Here is a 22,864-nt window from a genome sequence, read left to right on the forward strand (position 1 = left end):
TCTGGGTCAGCTGTGTGTGTGTCTCTGTCTCTCTCGGTCTGTCTCTGGGTCAGCTGTGTGTGTGTCTCTGTCTCTGTGTCAGCTGTGTGTGTGTCTCTGTCTGTCTCTGGGTCAGCTGTGTGTGTGTCTCTGTCTCTGGGTCAGCTGTGTGTGTGTCTCTGTCTCTGGGTCAGCTGTGTGTGTGTCTCTGTCTGTCTCTGGGTCAGCTGTGTGTGTGTCTCTGTCTGTCTCTGGGTCAGATACGTGTGTCTCTCTGTCTCTGGGTCAGCTGTGTGTGTGTGTCTCTGTCTGTCTCTGGGTCAGCTGTGTGTCTCTGTCTCTGGGTCAGCTGTGTGTCTCTGTCTCTGGGTCAGCTGTGTGTGTCTCTCTGTCTGTCTCTGGGTCAGCTGTGTGTGTGTCTCTGTCTCTGGGTCAGCTGTGTGTGTGTCTCTGTCTCTGGGTCAGCTGTGTCTCTGTCTCTGGGTCAGCTGTGTCTCTGTCTCTGGGTCAGCTGTGTGTGTCTCTGTCTCTGGATCAGCTGTGTGTGTCTCTGTCTCTGGGTCAGCTGTGTGTGTCTCTGTCTCTGGGTCAGCTGTGTGTGTCTCTGTCTCTGGGTCAGCTGTGTGTGTCTCTGTCTGTCTCTGGGTCTGTCAGCTGTGTGTGTGTCTCTGTCTCTGGGTCAGCTGTGTGTGTGTGTCTCTGTCTCTCTCGGTCTGTCTCTGGGTCAGCTGTGTGTGTGTGTCTGTCCATCTCTCTGTCTCTGGGTCCGTCAGCTGTGTGTGTGTCTCTGGGTCCACCTCTCTGTCTCTGGGTCCGTCAGCTGTGTGTGTGTGTGTCTCTGTCCATCTCTCTGTCTCTGGGTCCGTCAGCTGTGTGTGTGTGTGTCTCTGGATCCATCTCTCTGTCTCTGGGTCCGTCAGCTGTGTGTGTGGCTCTGTCCATCTCTCTGTCTCTGGGTCCGTCAGCTGTGTGTGTGTCTCTGGGTCCATCTCTCTGTCTCTGGGTCCGTCAGCTGTGTGTGTGTCTCTGGGTCCATCTCTCTGTCTCTGGGTCCGTCAGCTGTGTGTGTGTCTCTGTCCATCTCTCTGTCTCTGGGTCCGTCAGCTGTGTGTGTGTCTCTGTTCATCTCTCTGTCTCTGGGTCCGTCAGCTGTGTGTGTGTCTCTGGGTCCACCTCTCTGTCTCTGGGTCCGTCAGCTGTGTGTGTGTCTCTGGGTCCATCTCTGTCTCTGGGTCCGTCAGCTGTGTGTGTGTCTCTGGGTCCATCTCTCTGTCTCTGGGTCCGTCAGCTGTGTGTGTGTCTCTGTCCATCTCTCTGTCTCTGGGTCCGTCAGCTGTGTGTGTGTCTCTGTCCAGCTCTCTGTCTCTGTGTCTGTCAGCTGTGTGTGTGTCTCTGTCCATCTCTCTGTCTCTGGGTCAGCTGTGTGTGTGGCTCTGTCCATCTCTCTGTCTCTGGGTCCGTCAGCTGTGTGTGTGTCTCTGTCCATCTCTCTGTCTCTGGGTCCGTCAGCTGTGTGTGTGTCTCTGGGTCCATCTCTCTGTCTCTGGGTCCGTCAGCTGTGTGTGTGTCTCTGTCCATCTCTCTGTCTCTGGGTCCGTCAGCTGTGTGTGTGTCTCTGTCCACCTCTCTGTCTCTGGGTCCGTCAGCTGTGTGTGTGTCTCTGTCCATCTTTCTGTCTCTGGGTCCGTCAGCTGTGTGTGTGTCTCTGTCCATCTCTCTGTCTCTGGGTCTGTCAGCTGTGTGTGTGTCTCTGGGTCCATCTCTCTGTCTCTGGGTCCGTCAGCTGTGTGTGTGTCTCTGGGTCCATCTCTCTGTCTCTGGGTCCGTCAGCTGTGTGTGTGTCTCTGTCCATCTCTCTGTCTCTGGGTCCGTCAGCTGTGTGTGTGTCTCTGTCCATCTCTCTGTCTCTGGGTCCGTCAGCTGTGTGTGTGTCTCTGTCCATCTCTCTGTCTCTGGGTCCGTCAGCTGTGTGTGTGTGTCTCTGTCCATCTCTCTGTCTCTGGGTCCGTCAGCTGTGTGTGTGTCTCTGTCCACCTCTCTGTCTCTGGGTCCGTCAGCTTTGTGTGTGTCAGCTGTGTGTGTGTGTCTCTGGGTCAGCTGTGTGTGTGTTTGTCTGTTGCTGGGTCAGCTATGTGTGTGTCTCTGGGTCAGCTGTGTGTGTGTGTCTCTGGGTCAGCTGTGTGTGTGTGTCTCTGTCTCTCTCGGTCTGTCTCTGGGTCTGCTGTGCGTGTGTCTCTGTCTCTCTCGGTCTGTCTCTGGGTCAGCTGTGTGTGTGTGTCTCTATCTCTGGGTCAGCTGTGTGTGTGTGTCTCTGTCTCTCTCGGTCTGTCTCTGGGTCAGCTGTGTGTGTGTGTCTCTGTCTCTGGGTCAGCTGTGTGTGTGTGTCTCGGTCTCTCTCGGTCTGTCTCTGGGTCAGCTGCGTGTGTGTCTCTGTCTCTCTCGGTCTGTCTCTGGGTCAGCTGTGTGTGTCTCTGTCTCTGGGTCAGCTGTGTGTGTGTCTCTGTCTCTGTGTAAGCTGTGTGTGTCTCTCTGTCTCTGGGTCAGCTGTGTGTGTGTCTCTGGCTCTCTCGGTCTGTCTCTGGGTCAGCTGTGTATGTGTCTCTGTCTCTGGGTCAGCTGTGTGTGTGTCTCTGTCTCTCTCGGTCTGTCTCTGGGTCAGCTGTGTATGTGTCTCTGTCTCTGTGTAAGCTGTGTGTGTCTCTCTGTCTCTGGGTCAGCTGTGTGTGTGTCTCTGGGTCAGCTATGTGTGTGTCTCTGTCTCTGGGTCAGCTGTGTGTGTGTCTCTGTCTCTGGGTCAGCTGTGTGTGTCTCTCTGTCTCTGGGTCAGCTGTGTGTGTGTGTCTCTGTCTCTGGGTCAGATGTGTGTGTGTGTCTCTGTCTCTGGGTCAGATGTGTGTGTGTGTCTCTGTCTCTGGGTCAGCTGTGTGTGTGTCTCTGGGTCAGCTGTGTGTGTGTCTCTGTCTCTGGGTCAGCTGTGTGTGTGTGTGTCTCTGGGTCAGCTGTGTGTGTGTGTCTGTCTCTGGGTCAGCTGTGTGTGTGTCTCTGTCTCTGGGTCAGCTGTGTGTCTGTCTCTGGGTCAGCTGTGTGTGTGTCTCTGTCTCTGGGTCAGCTGTGTATGTGTCCCTGTCTCTGGGTCAGCTGTGTATGTGTCCCTGTCTCTGGGTCAGCTGTGTGTGTGTCCCTGTCTCTGGGTCAGCTGTGTGTGTGTCTCTGTCTCTGGGTCAGCTGTGTGTGTGTCTCTGTCTCTGGGTCAGCTGTGTGTGTGTCTCTCTCTGTCGCTGGGTCAGCTGTGTGTGTGTCTCTCTCTGTCGCTGGGTCAGCTGTGTGTGTGTGTCTCTGTCTCTGGGTCAGCTGTGTGTGTGTCTCTGTCTCTCTCGGTCTGTCTCTGGGTCAGCTGTGTGTGTGTGTCTCTGTCTCTGGGTCAGCTGTGTGTGTCTCTGTCTCTGGGTCAGCGGTGTGTGTGTCTCTGGGTCAGCTGTGTATGTGTCTCTGTCTCTGGGTCAGCTGTGTGTGTGTCTCTGTCTGTCTCTGGGTCAGATGTGTGTGTGTCTCTGTCTGTCTCTGGGTCAGCTGTGTGTGTGTCTCTGTCTCTGGGTCAGCTGTGTGTGCGTCTCTGGGTCAGCTATGTGTGTGTCTCTGTCTCTGGGTCAGCTGTGTGTGTGTCTCTGTCTGTCTCTGGGTCAGCTGTGTGTGTGTCTCTGTCTGTCTCTGGGTCAGCTGTGTGTGTCTCTCTGTCTCTGGGTCAGCTGTGTGTGTGTCTCTGTCTCTGGGTCAGCTGTGTGTGTGTCTCTGTCTGTCTCTGGGTCAGCTGTGTGTGTGTCTCTGTCTCTGGGTCAGCTGTGTGTGTGTCTCTGGGTCAGCTATGTGTGTGTCTCTGTCTGTCTCTGGGTCAGCTGTGTGTGTCTCTGTCTGTCTCTGGGTCAGCTGTGTGTGTGTCTCTGTCTGTCTCTGGGTCAGCTGTGTGTGTGTCTCTGTCTCTGGGTCAGCTGTGTGTGTGTCTCTGGGTCAGCTGTGTGTGTGTCTCTGGGTCAGCTGTGTGTGTGTCTCTGTTTCTGGGTCAGCAGTGTGTGTGTCTCTGGGTCAGTTGTGTGTGTCTCTCTGTCTGTCTCTGGGTCAGCTGTGTGTGTGTCTCTGTCTCTGGGTCAGCTGTGTGTGTCTCTCTGTCTCTGGGTCAGCTGTGTGTGTGTGTGTGTCTCTGTCTCTGGGTCAGCTGTGTGTGTGTGTCTCTGTCTCTGGGTCAGCTGTGTGTGTGTGTCTCTGTCTCTGGGTCAGCTGTGTGTGTCTCTGTCTGTCTCTGGGTCAGCTGTGTGTGTGTGTGTGTCTCTGTCTCTGGGTCAGCTGTGTGTGTGTCTCTGTCTCTGGGTCAGCTGTGTGTGTGTGTCTCTGTCTCTGGGTCAGCTGTGTGTGCCTGTCTCTGGGTCAGCTGTGTGTGTGTCTCTGTCTCTGGGTCAGCTGTGTGTGTGTCTCTGTCTGTCTCTGGGTCAGCTATGTGTGTGTCTCTGTCTCTGGGTCAGCTGTGTGTGTGTCTCTGTCTCTGGGTCAGCTGTGTGTGTCTCTGGGTCAGCTGTGTGTTTGTCTCTGTCTCTGGGTCAGCTATGTGTGTCTCTCTGTCTCTGGGTCAGCTGTGTGTGTCTCTCTGTCAGCTGTGTGTGTGTCTCTGTCTCTGGGTCAGCTGTGTGTGTGTCTCTCTGTCTCTGGGTCAGCTGTGTGTGTGTCTCTGTCTCAGCTGTGTGTGTGTCTCTGTCTCTGGGTCAGCTGTGTGTGTGTCTCTGTCTCTCTCGGTCTGTCTCTGGGTCAGCTGTGTGTGTGTCTCTGTCTCTGGGTCAGCTGTGAATGTGTCTCTGTCTCTCTCGGTCTGTCTCTGGGTCAGCTGTGTGTGTGTCTCTGTCTCTGGGTCAGCTGTGTGTGTGTCTCTGGGTCAGCTGTGTGTATGTCTCTGTCTCTGGGTCAGCTGTGTGTGTGTCTCTCTCTCTGGGTCAGCTGTGTATGTGTCTCTGTCTCTCTCGGTCTGTCTCTGGGTCAGCTGTGTGTGTGTCTCTCTCTCTGGGTCAGCTGTGTATGTGTCTCTGTCTCTCTCGGTCTGTCTCTGGGTCAGCTGTGTGTGTGTCTCTGTCTCTGGGTCAGCTGTGTGTGTGTCTCTGTCTCTCTCGGTCTGTCTCTGAGTCAGCTGTGTGTGTGTGTCTCTGGGTGAGCTGTGTGTGTGTGTCTCTGTCTCTGGGTCAGCTGTGTGTGTGTCTCTGTCTCTCTCGGTCTGTCTCTGGGTCAGCTGTGTGTGTGTCTCTGTCTCTGGGTCAGCTGTGTGTGTGTCTCTGTCTCTCTCGGTCTGTCTCTGGCTCAGCTGTGTGTGTGTGTCTCTGGGTCAGCTGTGTGTGTGTCTCTGTCTCTGGGTCAGCTGTGTGTGTGTCTCTGTCTCTGGGTCAGCTGTGTGTGTGTCTCTGTCTCTGGGTCAGCTGTATGTGTGTCTCTGTCTCTCTCGGTCTGTCTCTGGGTCAGCTGTGTGTGTCTCTCTGTCTCTCTCGGTCTGTCTCTGGGTCAGCTGTGTATGTGTCTCTGTCTCTGGGTCAGCTGTGTGTGTGTCTCTGTCTCTGGGTCAGCTGTGTGTGTGTCTCTGTCTCTCTCGGTCTGTCTCTGAGTCAGCTGTGTGTGTGTGTCTCTGGGTGAGCTGTGTGTGTGTGTCTCTGTCTCTGGGTCAGCTGTGTGTGTGTCTCTGTCTCTCTCGGTCTGTCTCTGGGTCAGCTGTGTGTGTGTCTCTGTCTCTGGGTCAGCTGTGTGTGTGTCTCTGTCTCTCTCGGTCTGTCTCTGGCTCAGCTGTGTGTGTGTCTCTGGGTCAGCTGTGTGTGTGTCTCTGTCTCTGGGTCAGCTGTGTGTGTGTCTCTGTCTCTGGGTCAGCTGTGTGTGTGTCTCTGTCTCTGGGTCAGCTGTGTGTGTGTCTCTGTCTCTCTCGGTCTGTCTCTGGGTCAGCTGTGTGTGTCTCTCTGTCTCTCTCGGTCTGTCTCTGGGTCAGCTGTGTATGTGTCTCTGTCTCTGGGTCAGCTGTGTGTGTGTCTCTGTCTCTGGGTCAGCTGTGTGTGTGTCTCTGTCTCTCTCGGTCTGTCTCTGAGTCAGCTGTGTGTGTGTGTCTCTGGGTGAGCTGTGTGTGTGTGTCTCTGTCTCTGGGTCAGCTGTGTGTGTGTCTCTGTCTCTCTCGGTCTGTCTCTGGGTCAGCTGTGTGTGTGTCTCTGTCTCTGGGTCAGCTGTGTGTGTGTCTCTGTCTCTCTCGGTCTGTCTCTGGCTCAGCTGTGTGTGTGTGTCTCTGGGTCAGCTGTGTGTGTGTCTCTGTCTCTGGGTCAGCTGTGTGTGTGTCTCTGGCTCTCTCGGTCTGTCTCTGGGTCAGCTGTGTGTGTGTCTCTGTCTCTGGGTCAGCTGTGTGTGTGTCTCTGTCTCTGGGTCAGCTGTGTGTGTGTCTCTGTCTCTGGGTCAGCTGTGTGTGTGTCTCTGTCTCTGGGTCAGCTGTATGTGTGTCTCTGTCTCTCTCGGTCTGTCTCTGGGTCAGCTGTGTGTCTCTCTCTGTCTCTCTCGGTCTGTCTCTGGGTCAGCTGTGTATGTGTCTCTGTCTCTGTCTCTGGGTCAGCTGTGTGTGTGTCTCTGTCTGTCTCTGGGTCAGCTGTGTGTGTGTCTCTGTCTCTGGGTCAGCTGTGTGTGTGTCTCTGTCTCTCTCGGTCTGTCTCTGGGTCAGCTGTGTATGTGTCTCTGTCTCTGGGTCAGCTGTGTGTGTGTGTCTGTCTCTGGGTCAGCTGTGTGTGTGTCTCTGTCTCTGGGTCAGCTGTGTGTGTGTCTCTGTCTGTCTCTGGGTCAGCTGTGTGTGTCTGTCTCTGGGTCAGCTGTGTGTGTGTCTCTGTCTCTGGGTCAGCTGTGTGTGTCTCTCTGTCTCTGGGTCAGCTGTGTGTGTGTCTCTGTGTCTCCGGGTCAGCTGTGTGTGTGTCTCTGTCTCTGGGTCAGCTGTGTGTGTGTGTCTGTCTCTGGGTCAGCTGTGTGTGTGTGTCTGTCTCTGGGTCAGCTGTGTGTGTGTCTCTGTCTCTGGGTCAGCTGTGTGTGTGTCTCTGGGTCAGCTGTGTGTGTGTCTCTGTCTCTGGGTCAGCTGTGTGTGTGTGTCTCTGGGTCAGCTGTGTGTGTGTCTCTGTCTCTGGGTCAGCTGTGTGTGTGTCTCTGTCTCTGGGTCAGCTGTGTGTGTGTCTCTGTCTCTCTCGGTCTGTCTCTGGGTCAGCTGTGTGTGTGTCTCTGTCTCTGGGTCAGCTGTGTGTGTGTCTCTGTCTCTGGGTCAGCAGTGTGTGTGTCTCTGTCTCTCTCGGTCTGTCTCTGGGTCAGCTGTGTGGTGTCTCTGTCTGTCTCTGGGTCAGCTGTGTGTGTGTCTCTGTCTCTGGGTCAGCTGTGTGTGTGTCTCTGTCTCTGGGTCAGCTGTGTGTGTGTCTCTGTCTGTCTCTGGGTCAGCTGTGTGTGTGTCTCTGTCTCTGGGTCAGCTGTGTGTGTGTCTCTGTCTGTCTCTGGGTCAGCTGTGTGTGTGTCTCTGTCTGTCTCTGGGTCAGCTGTGTGTGTGTCTCTGTCTGTCTCTGGGTCAGCTGTGTGTGTGTCTCTGTCTCTGGGTCAGCAGTGTGTGTGTCTCTGTCTCTCTCGGTCTGTCTCTGGGTCAGCTGTGTGGTGTCTCTGTCTGTCTCTGGGTCAGCTGTGTGTGTGTCTCTGTCTCTGGGTCAGCTGTGTGTGTGTCTCTGTCTCTGGGTCAGCTGTGTGTGTGTCTCTGTCTGTCTCTGGGTCAGCTGTGTGTGTGTCTCTGTCTCTGGGTCAGCTGTGTGTGTGTCTCTTTGTCTCTGGGTCAGCTGTGTGTCTCTGTCTCTGGGTCAGCTGTGTGTGTGTCTCTGTCTCTGGGTCAGCTGTGTGTGTGTCTCTGTCTTTGGGTCAGCTGTGTGTGTGTCTCTGGGTCAGCTGTGTGTGTCTCTCTGTCTCTGGGTCAGCTGTGTATGTGTCTCTGTCTCTGGGTCAGCTGTGTGTGTGTCTCTGTCTCTGTCTCTGGGTCAGCTGTGTATGTGTCTCTGTCTCTCTCGGTCTGTCTCTGGGTCAGCTGTGTGTGTGTCTCTGTCTCTGTCTCTGTCTCTGGGTCAGCTGTGTATGTGTCTCTGTCTCTCTCGGTCTGTCTCTGGGTCAGCTGTGTATGTGTCTCTGTCTCTGGGTCAGCTGTGTGTGTCTCTCTGTCTGTCTCGGTCTGTCTCTGGGTCAGCTGTGTGTGTGTCTCTGTCTCTGGGTCAGCTGTGTGTGTGTCTCTGGGTCAGCTGTGTGTGTGTCTCTGTCTCTCTCGGTCTGTCTCTGGGTCAGCTGTGTGTGTGTCTCTGGGTCAGCTGTGTGTGTGTCTCTGTCTCTGGGTCAGCTGTGTGTGTGTCTCTGTCTCTCTCGGTCTGTCTCTGGGTCAGCTGTGTGTGTGTCTCTGTCTCTGGGTCAGCTGTGTGTGTGTCTCTGTCTCTCTCGGTCTGTCTCTGGGTCAGCTGTGTGTGTGTCTCTGTCTCTGGGTCAGCTGTGTGTGTGTCTCTGTCTCTGGGTCAGCAGTGTGTGTGTCTCTGTCTCAGCAGTGTGTGTGTCTCTGTCTCTCTCGGTCTGTCTCTGGGTCAGCTGTGTGTGTCTCTGGGTCAGCTGTGTGTTTGTCTCTGTCTCTGGGTCAGCTATGTGTGTCTCTCTGTCTCTGGGTCAGCTGTGTGTGTCTCTCTGTCTCTGGGTCAGCTGTGTGTGTGTCTCTGTCTCTGGGTCAGCTGTGTGTGTGTCTCTCTGTCTCTGGGTCAGCTGTGTGTGTGTCTCTGTCTCAGCTGTGTGTGTGTCTCTGTCTCTGGGTCAGCTGTGTGTGTGTCTCTGTCTCTCTCGGTCTGTCTCTGGGTCAGCTGTGTGTGTGTCTCTGTCTCTGGGTCAGCTGTGAATGTGTCTCTGTCTCTCTCGGTCTGTCTCTGGGTCAGCTGTGTGTGTGTCTCTGTCTCTGGGTCAGCTGTGTGTGTGTCTCTGGGTCAGCTGTGTGTATGTCTCTGTCTCTGGGTCAGCTGTGTGTGTGTCTCTCTCTCTGGGTCAGCTGTGTATGTGTCTCTGTCTCTCTCGGTCTGTCTCTGGGTCAGCTGTGTGTGTGTCTCTGTCTCTGGGTCAGCTGTGTGTGTGTCTCTGTCTCTCTCGGTCTGTCTCTGAGTCAGCTGTGTGTGTGTGTCTCTGGGTGAGCTGTGTGTGTGTGTCTCTGTCTCTGGGTCAGCTGTGTGTGTGTCTCTGTCTCTCTCGGTCTGTCTCTGGGTCAGCTGTGTGTGTGTCTCTGTCTCTGGGTCAGCTGTGTGTGTGTCTCTGTCTCTCTCGGTCTGTCTCTGGCTCAGCTGTGTGTGTGTGTCTCTGGGTCAGCTGTGTGTGTGTCTCTGTCTCTGGGTCAGCTGTGTGTGTGTCTCTGTCTCTGGGTCAGCTGTGTGTGTGTCTCTGTCTCTGGGTCAGCTGTATGTGTGTCTCTGTCTCTCTCGGTCTGTCTCTGGGTCAGCTGTGTGTGTCTCTCTGTCTCTCTCGGTCTGTCTCTGGGTCAGCTGTGTATGTGTCTCTGTCTCTGGGTCAGCTGTGTGTGTGTCTCTGTCTCTGGGTCAGCTGTGTGTGTGTCTCTGTCTCTCTCGGTCTGTCTCTGAGTCAGCTGTGTGTGTGTGTCTCTGGGTGAGCTGTGTGTGTGTGTCTCTGTCTCTGGGTCAGCTGTGTGTGTGTCTCTGTCTCTCTCGGTCTGTCTCTGGGTCAGCTGTGTGTGTGTCTCTGTCTCTGGGTCAGCTGTGTGAGTGTCTCTGTCTCTCTCGGTCTGTCTCTGGCTCAGCTGTGTGTGTGTGTCTCTGGGTCAGCTGTGTGTGTGTCTCTGTCTCTGGGTCAGCTGTGTGTGTGTCTCTGTCTCTGGGTCAGCTGTGTGTGTGTCACTGTCTCTGGGTCAGCTGTATGTGTGTCTCTGTCTCTCTCGGTCTGTCTCTGGGTCAGCTGTGTGTGTCTCTCTGTCTCTCTCGGTCTGTCTCTGGGTCAGCTGTGTATGTGTCTCTGTCTCTGGGTCAGCTGTGTGTGTGTCTCTGTCTCTGGGTCAGCTGTGTGTGTGTCTCTGTCTCTCTCGGTCTGTCTCTGAGTCAGCTGTGTGTGTGTGTCTCTGGGTGAGCTGTGTGTGTGTGTCTCTGTCTCTGGGTCAGCTGTGTGTGTGTCTCTGTCTCTCTCGGTCTGTCTCTGGGTCAGCTGTGTGTGTGTCTCTGTCTCTGGGTCAGCTGTGTGTGTGTCTCTGTCTCTCTCGGTCTGTCTCTGGCTCAGCTGTGTGTGTGTGTCTCTGGGTCAGCTGTGTGTGTGTCTCTGTCTCTGGGTCAGCTGTGTGTGTGTCTCTGGCTCTCTCGGTCTGTCTCTGGGTCAGCTGTGTGTGTGTCTCTGTCTCTGGGTCAGCTGTGTGTGTGTCTCTGTCTCTGGGTCAGCTGTGTGTGTGTCTCTGTCTCTGGGTCAGCTGTGTGTGTGTCTCTGTCTCTGGGTCAGCTGTATGTGTGTCTCTGTCTCTCTCGGTCTGTCTCTGGGTCAGCTGTGTGTGTCTCTCTGTCTCTCTCGGTCTGTCTCTGGGTCAGCTGTGTATGTGTCTCTGTCTCTGTCTCTGGGTCAGCTGTGTGTGTGTCTCTGTCTGTCTCTGGGTCAGCTGTGTGTGTGTCTCTGTCTCTGGGTCAGCTGTGTGTGTGTCTCTGTCTCTCTCGGTCTGTCTCTGGGTCAGCTGTGTATGTGTCTCTGTCTCTGGGTCAGCTGTGTGTGTGTGTCTGTCTCTGGGTCAGCTGTGTGTGTGTCTCTGTCTCTGGGTCAGCTGTGTGTGTGTCTCTGTCTGTCTCTGGGTCAGCTGTGTGTGTCTGTCTCTGGGTCAGCTGTGTGTGTGTCTCTGTCTCTGGGTCAGCTGTGTGTGTGTCTCTGTCTCTGGGTCAGCTGTGTGTGTGTCTCTGTGTCTCCGGGTCAGCTGTGTGTGTGTCTCTGTGTCTCCGGGTCAGCTGTGTGTGTGTCTCTGTCTCTGGGTCAGCTGTGTGTGTGTGTCTGTCTCTGGGTCAGCTGTGTGTGTGTGTCTGTCTCTGGGTCAGCTGTGTGTGTGTGTCTGTCTCTGGGTCAGCTGTGTGTGTGTCTCTGTCTCTGGGTCAGCTGTGTGTGTGTCTCTGTCTCTGGGTCAGCTGTGTGTGTGTCTCTGTCTCTCTCGGTCTGCCTCTGGGTCAGCTGTGTGTGTGTGTCTCTGGGTCAGCTGTGTGTGTGTCTCTGTCTCTGGGTCAGCTGTGTGTGTGTCTCTGTCTCTCTCGGTCTGTCTCTGGGTCAGCTGTGTGTGTGTCTCTGTCTCTGGGTCAGCTGTGTGTGTGTCTCTGTCTCTGGGTCAGCAGTGTGTGTGTCTGTCTCTCTCGGTCTGTCTCTGGGTCAGCTGTGTGGTGTCTCTGTCTGTCTCTGGGTCAGCTGTGTGTGTGTCTCTGTCTCTGGGTCAGCTGTGTGTGTGTCTCTGTCTCTGGGTCAGCTGTGTGTGTGTCTCTGTCTGTCTCTGGGTCAGCTGTGTGTGTGTCTCTGTCTCTGGGTCAGCTGTGTGTGTGTCTCTGTCTGTCTCTGGGTCAGCTGTGTGTGTGTCTCTGTCTGTCTCTGGGTCAGCTGTGTGTGTGTCTCTGTCTCTGGGTCAGCTGTGTGTGTGTCTCTGTCTGTCTCTGGGTCAGCTGTGTGTGTGTCTCTGTCTCTGGGTCAGCTGTGTGTGTGTCTCTTTGTCTCTGGGTCAGCTGTGTGTCTCTGTCTCTGGGTCAGCTGTGTGTGTGTCTCTGTCTCTGGGTCAGCTGTGTGTGTGTCTCTGTCTTTGGGTCAGCTGTGTGTGTGTCTCTGGGTCAGCTGTGTGTGTCTCTCTGTCTCTGGGTCAGCTGTGTATGTGTCTCTGTCTCTGGGTCAGCTGTGTGTGTGTCTCTGTCTCTGTCTCTGGGTCAGCTGTGTATGTGTCTCTGTCTCTCTCGGTCTGTCTCTGGGTCAGCTGTGTGTGTGTCTCTGTCTCTGTCTCTGTCTCTGGGTCAGCTGTGTATGTGTCTCTGTCTCTCTCGGTCTGTCTCTGGGTCAGCTGTGTATGTGTCTCTGTCTCTGGGTCAGCTGTGTGTGTCTCTCTGTCTGTCTCGGTCTGTCTCTGGGTCAGCTGTGTGTGTGTCTCTGTCTCTGGGTCAGCTGTGTGTGTGTCTCTGGGTCAGCTGTGTGTGTGTCTCTGTCTCTCTCGGTCTGTCTCTGGGTCAGCTGTGTGTGTGTCTCTGGGTCAGCTGTGTGTGTGTCTCTGTCTCTGGGTCAGCTGTGTGTGTGTCTCTGTCTCTCTCGGTCTGTCTCTGGGTCAGCTGTGTGTGTGTCTCTGTCTCTGGGTCAGCTGTGTGTGTGTCTCTGTCTCTCTCGGTCTGTCTCTGGGTCAGCTGTGTGTGTGTCTCTGTCTCTGGGTCAGCTGTGTGTGTGTCTCTGTCTCTCTCGGTCTGTCTCTGGGTCAGCTGTGTGTGTGTCTCTGTCTCTGGGTCAGCAGTGTGTGTGTCTCTGTCTCTGGGTCAGCAGTGTGTGTGTCTCTGTCTCTGGGTCAGCTGTGTGTGTGTCTCTGTGTGTCTCTGGGTCAGCTGTGTATGTGTCTCTGTCTCTGGGTCAGCAGTGTGTGTGTCTCTGTCTCTCTCGGTCTGTCTCTGGGTCAGCTGTGTGTGTGTCTCTGTCTCTGGGTCAGCTGTGTGTGTGTCTCTGTCTCTGGGTCAGCAGTGTGTGTGTCTCTGTCTCTCTCGGTCTGTCTCTGGGTCAGCTGTGTGTGTGTCTCTGTCTCTGGGTCAGCTGTGTGTGTCTCTGTCTGTCTCTGGGTCAGCTGTGTGTGTGTCTCTGTCTGTCTCTGGGTCAGCTGTGTGTGTGTCTCTGTCTCTGGGTCAGCTGTGTGTGTCTCTGTCTGTCTCTGGGTCAGCTGTGTGTGTGTCTCTGTCTGTCTCTGGGTCAGCTGTGTGTGTGTCTCTATCTCTGGGTCAGCTGTGTGTGTGTCTCTCTCTGTCTCTGGGTCAGCTGTGTGTGTGTCTCTGTCTGTCTCTGGGTCAGCTGTGTGTGTGTCTCTGTCTGTCTCTCGGTCAGCTGTGTGTGTCTCTGGGTCAGCTGTGTGTGTGTCTCTATCTCTGGGTCAGCTGTGTGTGTGTCTCTGTCTGTCTCTGGGTCAGCTGTGTGCGTGTCTCTGGGTCAGCTGTGTGTGTGTTTCTGTCTCTGGGTCAGCTGTGTGTGTGTCTCTGGGTCAGCTGTGTGTGTGTCTCTGTCTGTCTCTGGGTCAGCTGTGTGTGTGTCTCTGTCTCTGGGTCAGCTGTGTGTGTGTCTCTGTCTCTGGGTCAGCTGTGTGTGTGTCTCTGTCTGTCTCTGGGTCAGCTGTGTGTGTGTCTCTGTCTCTGGGTCAGCTGTGTATGTGTCTCTGTCTCTGGGTCAGCTGTATGTGTGTCTCTGTCTGTCTCTGGGTCAGCTGTGTGTGTGTCTCTGTCTCTCTCGGTCTGTCTCTGGGTCAGCTGTGTGTGTGTCTCTGTCTCTGGGTCAGCTGTGTGTGTGTCTCTGTCTGTCTCTGGGTCAGCTGTGTATGTGTCTCTGTCTCTGGGTCAGCTGTGTGTGTGTCTCTGTCTGTCTCTGGGTCAGCTGTGTATGTGTCTCTGTCTCTGGGTCAGCTGTGTGTGTGTCTCTGTCTCTCTCGGTCTGTCTCTGGGTCAGCTGTGTGTGTGTCTCTGTCTCTCTCGGTCTGTCTCTGGGTCAGCTGTGTGTGTCTCTGTGTCTCTGGGTCTGTCAGTGTGTGTCTCTGTCTGTCTCTCACTCGGTCAGCCGTGTGTCTGTCGGTACGTTCTGTCTCTCGGTCTCGGTCGGTCTTACTCCCTCTCTCCTTCCCTCGCTCCCTCCCACCTCTGTTTCTCTCCCCGCCCACCCTCTGTCTGTCACACTCTCTCTCTCTCTCTCTCTCTCCCCCACCTCAACCGCCCGCGGCTCCCTCCCTCAATAATGCCCCACCCTCATCCTCCCTCTAATGCTCTCTCCCTCACCTCTCTTTCTCCCCCGCTATCACTCCCCTGCCTCGCTCTCACTCCCCCCCCCCACTCACTCTCATCCTCACCTCTCTCTCTCTCTCTTTCCCCCCCCCCCCCGCTCTCACTCCCCCGCCCCCCCACCCTCTCACTCACACTCCATCTCCTCCCCCTCTCTCGAACGACCCCCTCTACAACCCCTTCTCCCTGGTCTGTCACATTCTCTCTCTCTCTCCCTCCCTCCCTCTCCCCCCCCGCCCCCGCAATGCTTATCCTCTCTCTCTCGGTCGGTCACACTCCCGCCTCCCTACGCCCCCTACCCTCGCTCTCTCTCTCCCCCCCCACCCCCCTCTCCCTCCTTCCCTCGCCCTCAGTCTGTCACACTCTCCCTCTCTCTCACGCTCCTCCCTCAGTCTCTCCCTCTCTCCAACGCCCCTGCCTCTCTCCCTCTCTCTCCCTCAGTCTGTCACACTCTCCCCCTCTCTCTAACGCCCCTCCCTCTCTCGCCCTCAGTCTGTCACACTCTCCCTCTCTCTAACGCCCCTCCCTCTCTCGCCCTCAGTCTGTCACACTCTCCCTCTCTCTAACGACCCTCCCTCTCTCCCTTTCTCTCCCTCAGTCTGTCACTCTCCCTCAGTCTGTCACGCTCTCCCTCTCTCTAACGCCCATCCCTCTTTCCCTCGCTCGCCCTCAGTCTGTCACTCTCCCGCTCTCCCTTTCTCTCCCTCAGTCTGCCTGTCACTCTCCCTCTCTCTAACGCCCCACCCTCTCTCCCTCAGTCTGTTACACGCTCCCTCTCTCTAACGTCCCTCCCTCTCTCTCCCTCAGTCTGTTACACTCTCCCTCTCTCTAACATCCCTCCCTCTCTCTTAGTCTGTCACACGCTCCCTCTCTCCCTCAGTCTGTCACACGCTCCCTCTCTCCCTCAGTCTGTCACTCTCCCTCAGTCTGTCACACGCTCCCTCTCTCCCTCAGTCTGTCACTCTCCCTCAGTCTGTTACATGCTCCCTCTCTCTAACGCCCCTCCCTCAGTCTGTTACACGCTCCCTCTCTCTAACGCCCCTCCCTCAGTCTGTCACACGCTCCCTCTCTCCAACGCCCCTCCCTCAGTCTGTCACACGCTCCCTCTCTCTAACGCCCCACCCTCTCTCCCTCAGTCTGTCACACGCTCCCTCTCTCTAACGCTCCTCCCTCAGTCTGTCACACGCTCCCTCTCTCCCTCAGTCTGTCACACGCTCCCTCTCTCCCTCAGTCTGTCACACGCTCCCTCTCTCTAACGCCCCACCCTCTCTCCCTCAGTCTGTCACACGCGCCCTCTCTCTAACGCCCCTCCCTCAGTCTCACACGCTCCCTCTCTCCAACGCCCCTCCCTCAGTCTGTCACACGCTCCCTCGCTCTAATGCCCCTCCCTCAGTCTGTCACATGCTCCCTCTCTCTAACGCCCCGCCCTCTCTCCCTCAGTCTGTTACACGCGCCCTCTCTCTAATGCCCCTCCCTCAGTCTGTTACACGCTCCCTCTCTCTAACGCCCCACCCTCTCTCCCTCAGTCTGTCACTCTCCCTCAGTCTGTCACATGCTCCCTCAGTCTGTTACACGCTCCCTCTCTCTCTTTTTCAGTCTGTCACACTCTCCCTCTCTCTAACGCCCCTCCCTCAGTCTGTCACACGCTCCCTCTCTCTAACGCCCCTCCCTCAGTCTGTTACACGCTCCCTCTCTCTAACGCCTCTCCCTCAGTCTGTCACATGCTCCCTCTCTCTAACGCCCCTCCCTTGCTCTCCCTCAGTCTGTCACACGCTCCCTTTCTCTAACGCCCCTCCCTTGCTCTCCCTCAGTCTGTTATACTCTCCCTCTCTCCAAGGCCTCTCCCTCAGTCTGTCACACTCTCCCTCTCTAACGCCCCACCCTCTCTCCCTCAGTCTGTCACACGCTCCCTCTCTCTAACGCCCCTCCCTCAGTCTGTCACACGCTCCTTCTCTCTAACGCCCCACCCTCTCTCCCTCAGTCTGTCACACGCTCCCTCTCTCTAACGCCCCTCCCTCAGTCTGTCACACGCTCCCTCTCTCTAACGTCCCGCCCTCTCTCCCTCAGTCTGTCACACGCTCCCTCTCTCTAACGCCCCTCCCTCAGTCTGTCACACGCTCCCTCTCTCTAACGTCCCGCCCTCTCTCCCTCAGTCTGTCACACGCTCCCTCTCTCTAACGCTCCTCCCTCAGTCTGTCACACGCTCCCTCTCTCGAACGCCCCTCCCTCAGTCTGTCACACGCTCCCTCTCTCTAACGTCCCGCCCTCTCTCCCTCAGTCTGTCATACGCTCCCTCTCTCTAACGCTCCTCCCTCAGTCTGTCACACGCTCCCTCTCTCTAACGCCCCTCCCTCAGTCTGTCACACGCTCCCTCTCTCTAACGCCCCACCCTCTCTCCCTCAGTCTGTCACATGCTCCCTCTCTCCCTCAGTCTGTTACACGCTCCCTCTCTCCAACGCCCCTCCCTCAGTCTGTCACACGCTCCCTCTCTCTAACGCCCCTCCCTCAGTCTGTCACACGCTCCCTCTCTCCAACGCCCCTCCCTCAGTCTGTTACACGCTCCCTCGCTCTAATGCCCCTCCCTCAGTCTGTTACACGCGCCCTCTCTCTAATGCCCCTCCCTCAGTCTGTCACACGCTCCCTCTCTCTAATGCCCCTCCCTCAGTCTGTTACACGCTCCCTCTCTCCAACGCCCCTCCCTCAGTCTGTCACACGCTCCCTCTCTCTAACGCCCCTCCCTCTCTCCCTCAGTCTGTCACTCTCCCTCAGTCTGTCACATGCTCCCTCAGTCTGTCACATGCTCCCTCTCTCTCCCTCAGTTTGTTACACGCTCCCTCTCTCTAACGCCCCGCCCTCTCTCCCTCAGTCTGTCACTCTCCCTCAGTCTGTCACATGCTCCCTCGCTCTCCCTCAGTCTGTTACACGCTCCCTCTCTCTAACGTCCCGCCCTCTCTCCCTCAGTCTGTTACACGCTTCCTCTCTCTCCTTCAGTCTGTCACACTCTCCCTCTCTCTAACGCCCCTCCCTCAGTCTGTCACACGCTCCCTCTCTCTAACGCCCCTCCCTCAGTCTGTTACACGCTCCCTCTCTCTAACGCCTCTCCCTCAGTCTGTCACATGCTCCCTCTCTCTAACGCCCCTCCCTTGCTCTCCCTCAGTCTGTCACACGCTCCCTCTCTCTAACGCCCCTCCCTTGCTCTCCCTCAGTCTGTCACACGCTCCCTTTCTCCAACGCCCCTCCCTTGCTCTCCCTCAGTCTGTTATACTCTCCCTCTCTCCAACGCCTCTCCCTCAGTCTGTCACACTCTCCCTCTCTAACGCCCCGCCCTCTCTCCCTCAGTCTGTCACACGCTCCCTCTCTCTAACGCTCCTCCCTCAGTCTGTCACACGCTCCCTCTCTCCCTCAGTCTGTCACACGCTCCCTCTCTCTAACGCTCCTCCCTCAGTCTGTCACTCTCCCTCAGTCTGTCACATGCTCCCTCTCTCCCTCAGTCTGTCACACGCTCCCTCTCTCCAACGCCCCTCCCTCAGTCTGTCACAGGCTCCCTCTCTCCAACGCCCCTCCCTCAGTCTGTCACACGCTCCCTCGTTCTAATGCCCCTCCCTCAGTCTGTCACATGCTCCCTCTCTCTAACGCCCCGCCCTCTCTCCCTCAGTCTGTTACACGCGCCCTCTCTCTAATGCCCATCCCTCAGTCTGTTACACGCTCCCTCTCTCTAACGCCCCACCCTCAGTCTGTCACACGCTCCCTCTCTCTAACGCCCCTCCCTCTCTCCCTCAGTCTGTCACATGCTCCCTCTCTCTCCCTCAGTTTGTTACACGCTCCCTCTCTCTAACGCCCCGCCCTCTCTCCCTCAGTCTGTCACTCTCCCTCAGTCTGTCACATGCTCCCTCGCTCTCCCTCAGTCTGTTACACGCTCCCTCTCTCTAACGTCCCGCCCTCTCTCCCTCAGTCTGTTACACGCTTCCTCTCTCTCCTTCAGTCTGTCACACTCTCCCTCTCTCTAACGCCCCTCCCTCAGTCTGTCACACGCTCCCTCTCTCTAACGCCCCTCCCTCAGTCTGTTACACGCTCCCTCTCTCTAACGCCCCACCCTCAGTCTGTTACACGCTCCCTCTCTCTAACGCCTCTCCCTCAGTCTGTCACATGCTCCCTCTCTCTAACGCCTCTCCCTCAGTCTGTCACATGCTCCCTCTCTCTAACGCCCCTCCCTTGCTCTCCCTCAGTCTGTCACACGCTCCCTCTCTCTAACGCCCCTCCCTTGCTCTCCCTCAGTCTGTCACACGCTCCCTTTCTCCAACGCCCCTCCCTTGCTCTCCCTCAGTCTGTTATACTCTCCCTCTCTCCAACGCCTCTCCCTCAGTCTGTCACACTCTCCCTCTCTAACGCCCCGCCCTCTCTCCCTCAGTCTGTCACACGCTCCCTCTCTCTAACGCTCCTCCCTCAGTCTGTCACACGCTCCCTCTCTCCCTCAGTCTGTCACACGCTCCCTCTCTCTAACGCTCCTCCCTCAGTCTGTCACTCTCCCTCAGTCTGTCACATGCTCCCTCTCTCCCTCAGTCTGTCACACGCTCCCTCTCTCCAACGCCCCTCCCTCAGTCTGTCACAGGCTCCCTCTCTCCAACGCCCCTCCCTCAGTCTGTCACACGCTCCCTCGTTCTAATGCCCCTCCCTCAGTCTGTCACATGCTCCCTCTCTCTAACGCCCCGCCCTCTCTCCCTCAGTCTGTTACACGCGCCCTCTCTCTAATGCCCATCCCTCAGTCTGTTACACGCTCCCTCTCTCTAACGCCCCACCCTCAGTCTGTCACACGCTCCCTCTCTCTAACGCCCCTCCCTCTCTCCCTCAGTCTGTCACATGCTCCCTCTCTCTCCCTCAGTTTGTTACACGCTCCCTCTCTCTAACGCCCCGCCCTCTCTCCCTCAGTCTGTCACTCTCCCTCAGTCTGTCACATGCTCCCTCGCTCTCCCTCAGTCTGTTACACGCTCCCTCTCTCTAACGTCCCGCCCTCTCTCCCTCAGTCTGTTACACGCTTCCTCTCTCTCCTTCAGTCTGTCACACTCTCCCTCTCTCTAACGCCCCTCCCTCAGTCTGTCACACGCTCCCTCTCTCTAACGCCCCTCCCTCAGTCTGTTACACGCTCCCTCTCTCTAACGCCCCACCCTCAGTCTGTTACACGCTCCCTCTCTCTAACGCCTCTCCCTCAGTCTGTCACATGCTCCCTCTCTCTAACGCCTCTCCCTCAGTCTGTCACATGCTCCCTCTCTCTAACGCCCCTCCCTTGCTCTCCCTCAGTCTGTCACACGCTCCCTCTCTCTAACGCCCCTCCCTTGCTCTCCCTCAGTCTGTCACACGCTCCCTTTCTCCAACGCCCCTCCCTTGCTCTCCCTCAGTCTGTTATACTCTCCCTCTCTCCAACGCCTCTCCCTCAGTCTGTCACACTCTCCCTCTCTAACGCCCCGCCCTCTCTCCCTCAGTCTGTCACACGCTCCCTCTCTCTAACGCTCCTCCCTCAGTCTGTCACACGCTCCCTCTCTCCCTCAGTCTGTCACACGCTCCCTCTCTCTAACGCTCCTCCCTCAGTCTGTCACTCTCCCTCAGTCTGTCACATGCTCCCTCTCTCCCTCAGTCTGTCACACGCTCCCTCTCTCCAACGCCCCGTCCCTCAGTCTGTTACACTCTCCCTCTCTCGAACGTCCCCTCCCTCTGTCTGTTACACTCTCCCTCTCTCTAACGTCCCCTCCCTCAGTCTGTTACACTCTCCCTCTCTCGAACGTCCCCTCCCTCTGTCTGTTACACTCTCCCTCTCGCGAACGTCCCCTCCCTCAGTCTGTTACACTCTCCCTCTCTCTAACGTCCCCTCCCTCAGTCTGTCACACTCTCCCTCTCTCTAACGTCCCCTCCCTCAGTCTGTTACACGCTCCCTCTCTCTAACGCCCCTCCCTCTCTCTCCCCCCACCCCCCACCCCACAGGCGATCGTGGACAACATGAAGGTGGAGTGCAAGTGCCACGGTGTGTCGGGCTCCTGCGAGGTCCGCACCTGCTGGAAGGTGATGCCGCCATTCCGCCGGGTGGGGGCGGCCCTGAAGGAGAGCTTCGACGGGGCGACGGAGGTGCGGGCGAGGCGGGTGGGGGCCAGGCCGGTGCTGGTGGCCAAGGACCCGGGGGTCAAGCCGTACCGGGCCCAGGACCTGGTGTACCTGGCGGCCAGCCCGGACTACTGCGAGCACCAGGCGGGCAGCGGGGTGCTGGGCACGGCCGGGCGACACTGCAATGCCACGTCCCGCGGGCTGGAGGGCTGCGAGCTGCTGTGCTGTGGCCGGGGCTATCGCTCCTCCGCCTCCGAGGTGGTGCAGCGGTGTAGCTGCACGTTCCGCTGGTGCTGCTCGGTGCAGTGCCAACAGTGCCGCCAGAGGGTCAGGGTGCACTCCTGCCGCTGAGCGACCAAAGGGGGGGATCGGCGGGGGGAACACAGGGTCAGGGTGCACTCCTGCCGCTGAGCGACCGAGAGGGGGGGAGCGATGGGGGTCACACACAGGGTCAGGGTGCACTACTGCCGCTGAGCGACCAAAGGGGGGGAGCGATGGGGGGAACACAGGGTCAGGGTGCACTACTGCCGCTGAGCGACCAAAGGGGGGGAGCGACGGGGGGCACACAGGGTCAGGGTGCACTACTGCCGCTGAGCGACCAAAGGGGGGGAGCGATGGGGGGAACACAGGGTCAGGGTGCACTACTGCCGCTGAGCGACCAAAGGGGGGGATCGGCGGGGGTCACACAGGGTCAGGGTGCACTACTGCCGCTGAGCGACCGAGAGGGGGGAGCGATGGGGGGAACACAGGGTCAGGGTGCACTCCTGCCGCTGAGCGACCGAGAGGGGGGAGCGGCGGGGGTCACACAGGGTCAGGGTGCACTCCTGCCGCTGAGCGACCGAGAGGGGGGAGCGATGGGGGTCACACGGGGTCAGGGTGCACTCCTGCCGCTGAGCGACCAAAGGGGGGGATCGGCGGGGGGCACACAGGGTCAGGGTGCACTACTGCCACTGAGCGACCGAGAGGGGGGAGCGGCGGGGGGAACACAGGGTCAGGGTGCACTCCTGCCGCTGAGCGACCAAAGGGGGGGAGCGATGGGGGTCACACACAGGGTCAGGGTGCACTACTGCCGCTGAGCGACCAAAGGGGGGGAGCGATGGGGGTCACACGGGGTCAGGGTGCACTCCTGCCGCTGAGCGACCGAGAGGGGGGAGCGATGGGGGTCACACGGGGTCAGGGTGCACTCCTGCCGCTGAGCGACCAGAGGGGGGAGCGACGGGGGTCACACAGGGTCAGGGTGCACTACTGCCGCTGAGCGACCAAAGGGGGGAGCGACGGGGGGCACACAGGGTCAGGGTGCACTCCTGCCGCTGAGCGACCGAGAGGGGGGAGCGATGGGGGTCACACGGGGTCAGGGTGCACTACTGCCGCTGAGCGACCAAAGGGGGGAGCGACGGGGGGCACACAGGGTCAGGGTGCACTACTGCCGCTGAGCGACCGAGAGGGGGGAGCGGCGGGGGTCACACAGGGTCAGGGTGCACTCCTGCCGCTGAGCGACCGAGAGGGGGGAGCGGCGGGGGTCACACAGGGTCAGGGTGCACTCCTGCCGCTGAGCGACCGAGAGGGGGGAGTGATGGGGGAACACAGGGTCAGGGTGCACTACTGCCGCTGAGCGACCGAGAGGGGGGAGCGGCGGGGGTCACACAGGGTCAGGGTGCAGTCCTGCCGCTGAGCGACCAAAGGGGGGGAGTGATGGGGGGCACACAGGGTCAGGGTGCACTCCTGCCGCTGAACGACTGGCGAGGGATGGCAGGGGAACGTCCTCTAGTCCCCGCACCGCCATTACACTCCCCGTCTCTCCGCTCCCCGCCATTACACTCCCTGAAACTCCACCATTACACTCCCCGTCTCTCCGCTCCCCGCCATTACACTCCCTGAAACTCCACCATTATGCTCCCCGACACTCCGCTCCCTGCCATTACGCTCTCCGACACTCCGCTCCCCGCCATTACGCTCCCTGAAACTCCGCCATTACATTCCCCGTCTCTCCGCTCCCTGCCATTACGCTCCCCGACACTCCGCTCCCCGCCATTACGCTCTCCGACACTCCGCTCCCCGCCATTACGCTCCCTGAAACTCCGCCATTACACTCCCCGTCTCTCCGCTCCCCGCCATTACACTCCCTGAAACTCCACCATTACGCTCCCCGACACTCCGCTCCCTGCCATTACGCTCTCCGACACTCCGCTCCCCGCCATTACGCTCCCTGAAACTCCGCCATTACACTCCCCGTCTCTCCGCTCCCCGCCATTACACTCCCTGAAACTCCACCATTACGCTCCCCGACACTCCGCTCCCTGCCATTACGCTCTCCGACACTCCGCTCCCCGCCATTACGCTCCCCGACACTCCGCTCCCCGCCATTACGCTCCCTGAAACTCCGCCATTACACTCCCCATCTCTCCGCTGCCCCCTTCTCTGACAGGAGTCACGAGTTGACAAGTTTACTGGTGGTTGGGGAGGGGGGAGGCGGCCGCACACGGTCAGGCTGCACTCCTGCCGCTGAGCGACCGGGGGAGGCGGCACGGGGCAACGGCCTCCAGTCTCTGCACCGCCATATTCCTCTCCCCATCCCTCGGACACGTCTCTCCCCTCCCCTCCCCTCCACGAGTCGACTGGTTTACTGATAGTTGGGGGGGGGACCGCACACGATGAGGCTGCACTCCTGCTGCTGAGCGACCAGGGGAGGCAGCGCGGCATTGTCCTCCTCTCCTTGCCCCCTCCGCCCCGACAACAGTCGACTAGTTTACTGATGG

At 57.9% G+C, this 22,864-nt stretch overlaps 1 protein-coding gene across 1 annotated transcript in view; it reads left to right on the forward strand.

Annotated features, from left to right (window-relative positions):
• LOC139257610 (protein Wnt-4-like) overlaps window positions 1–20,459 on the forward strand; it is an 87,195-nt gene extending 66,736 nt beyond the window's left edge. Inside the window, exon 5 of the mRNA XM_070874547.1 lies at window positions 19,992–20,459. Coding sequence (XP_070730648.1) covers window positions 19,992–20,459 — 468 coding nt within the window. The remainder of the gene's footprint in view (window positions 1–19,991) is intronic.
• The last annotated feature ends 2,405 nt before the right edge of the window (window positions 20,460–22,864 follow it).

This window comes from Pristiophorus japonicus, unplaced genomic scaffold, assembly GCF_044704955.1.
Source record: "Pristiophorus japonicus isolate sPriJap1 unplaced genomic scaffold, sPriJap1.hap1 HAP1_SCAFFOLD_888, whole genome shotgun sequence".
NCBI lineage: Eukaryota > Metazoa > Chordata > Chondrichthyes > Pristiophoridae > Pristiophorus > Pristiophorus japonicus.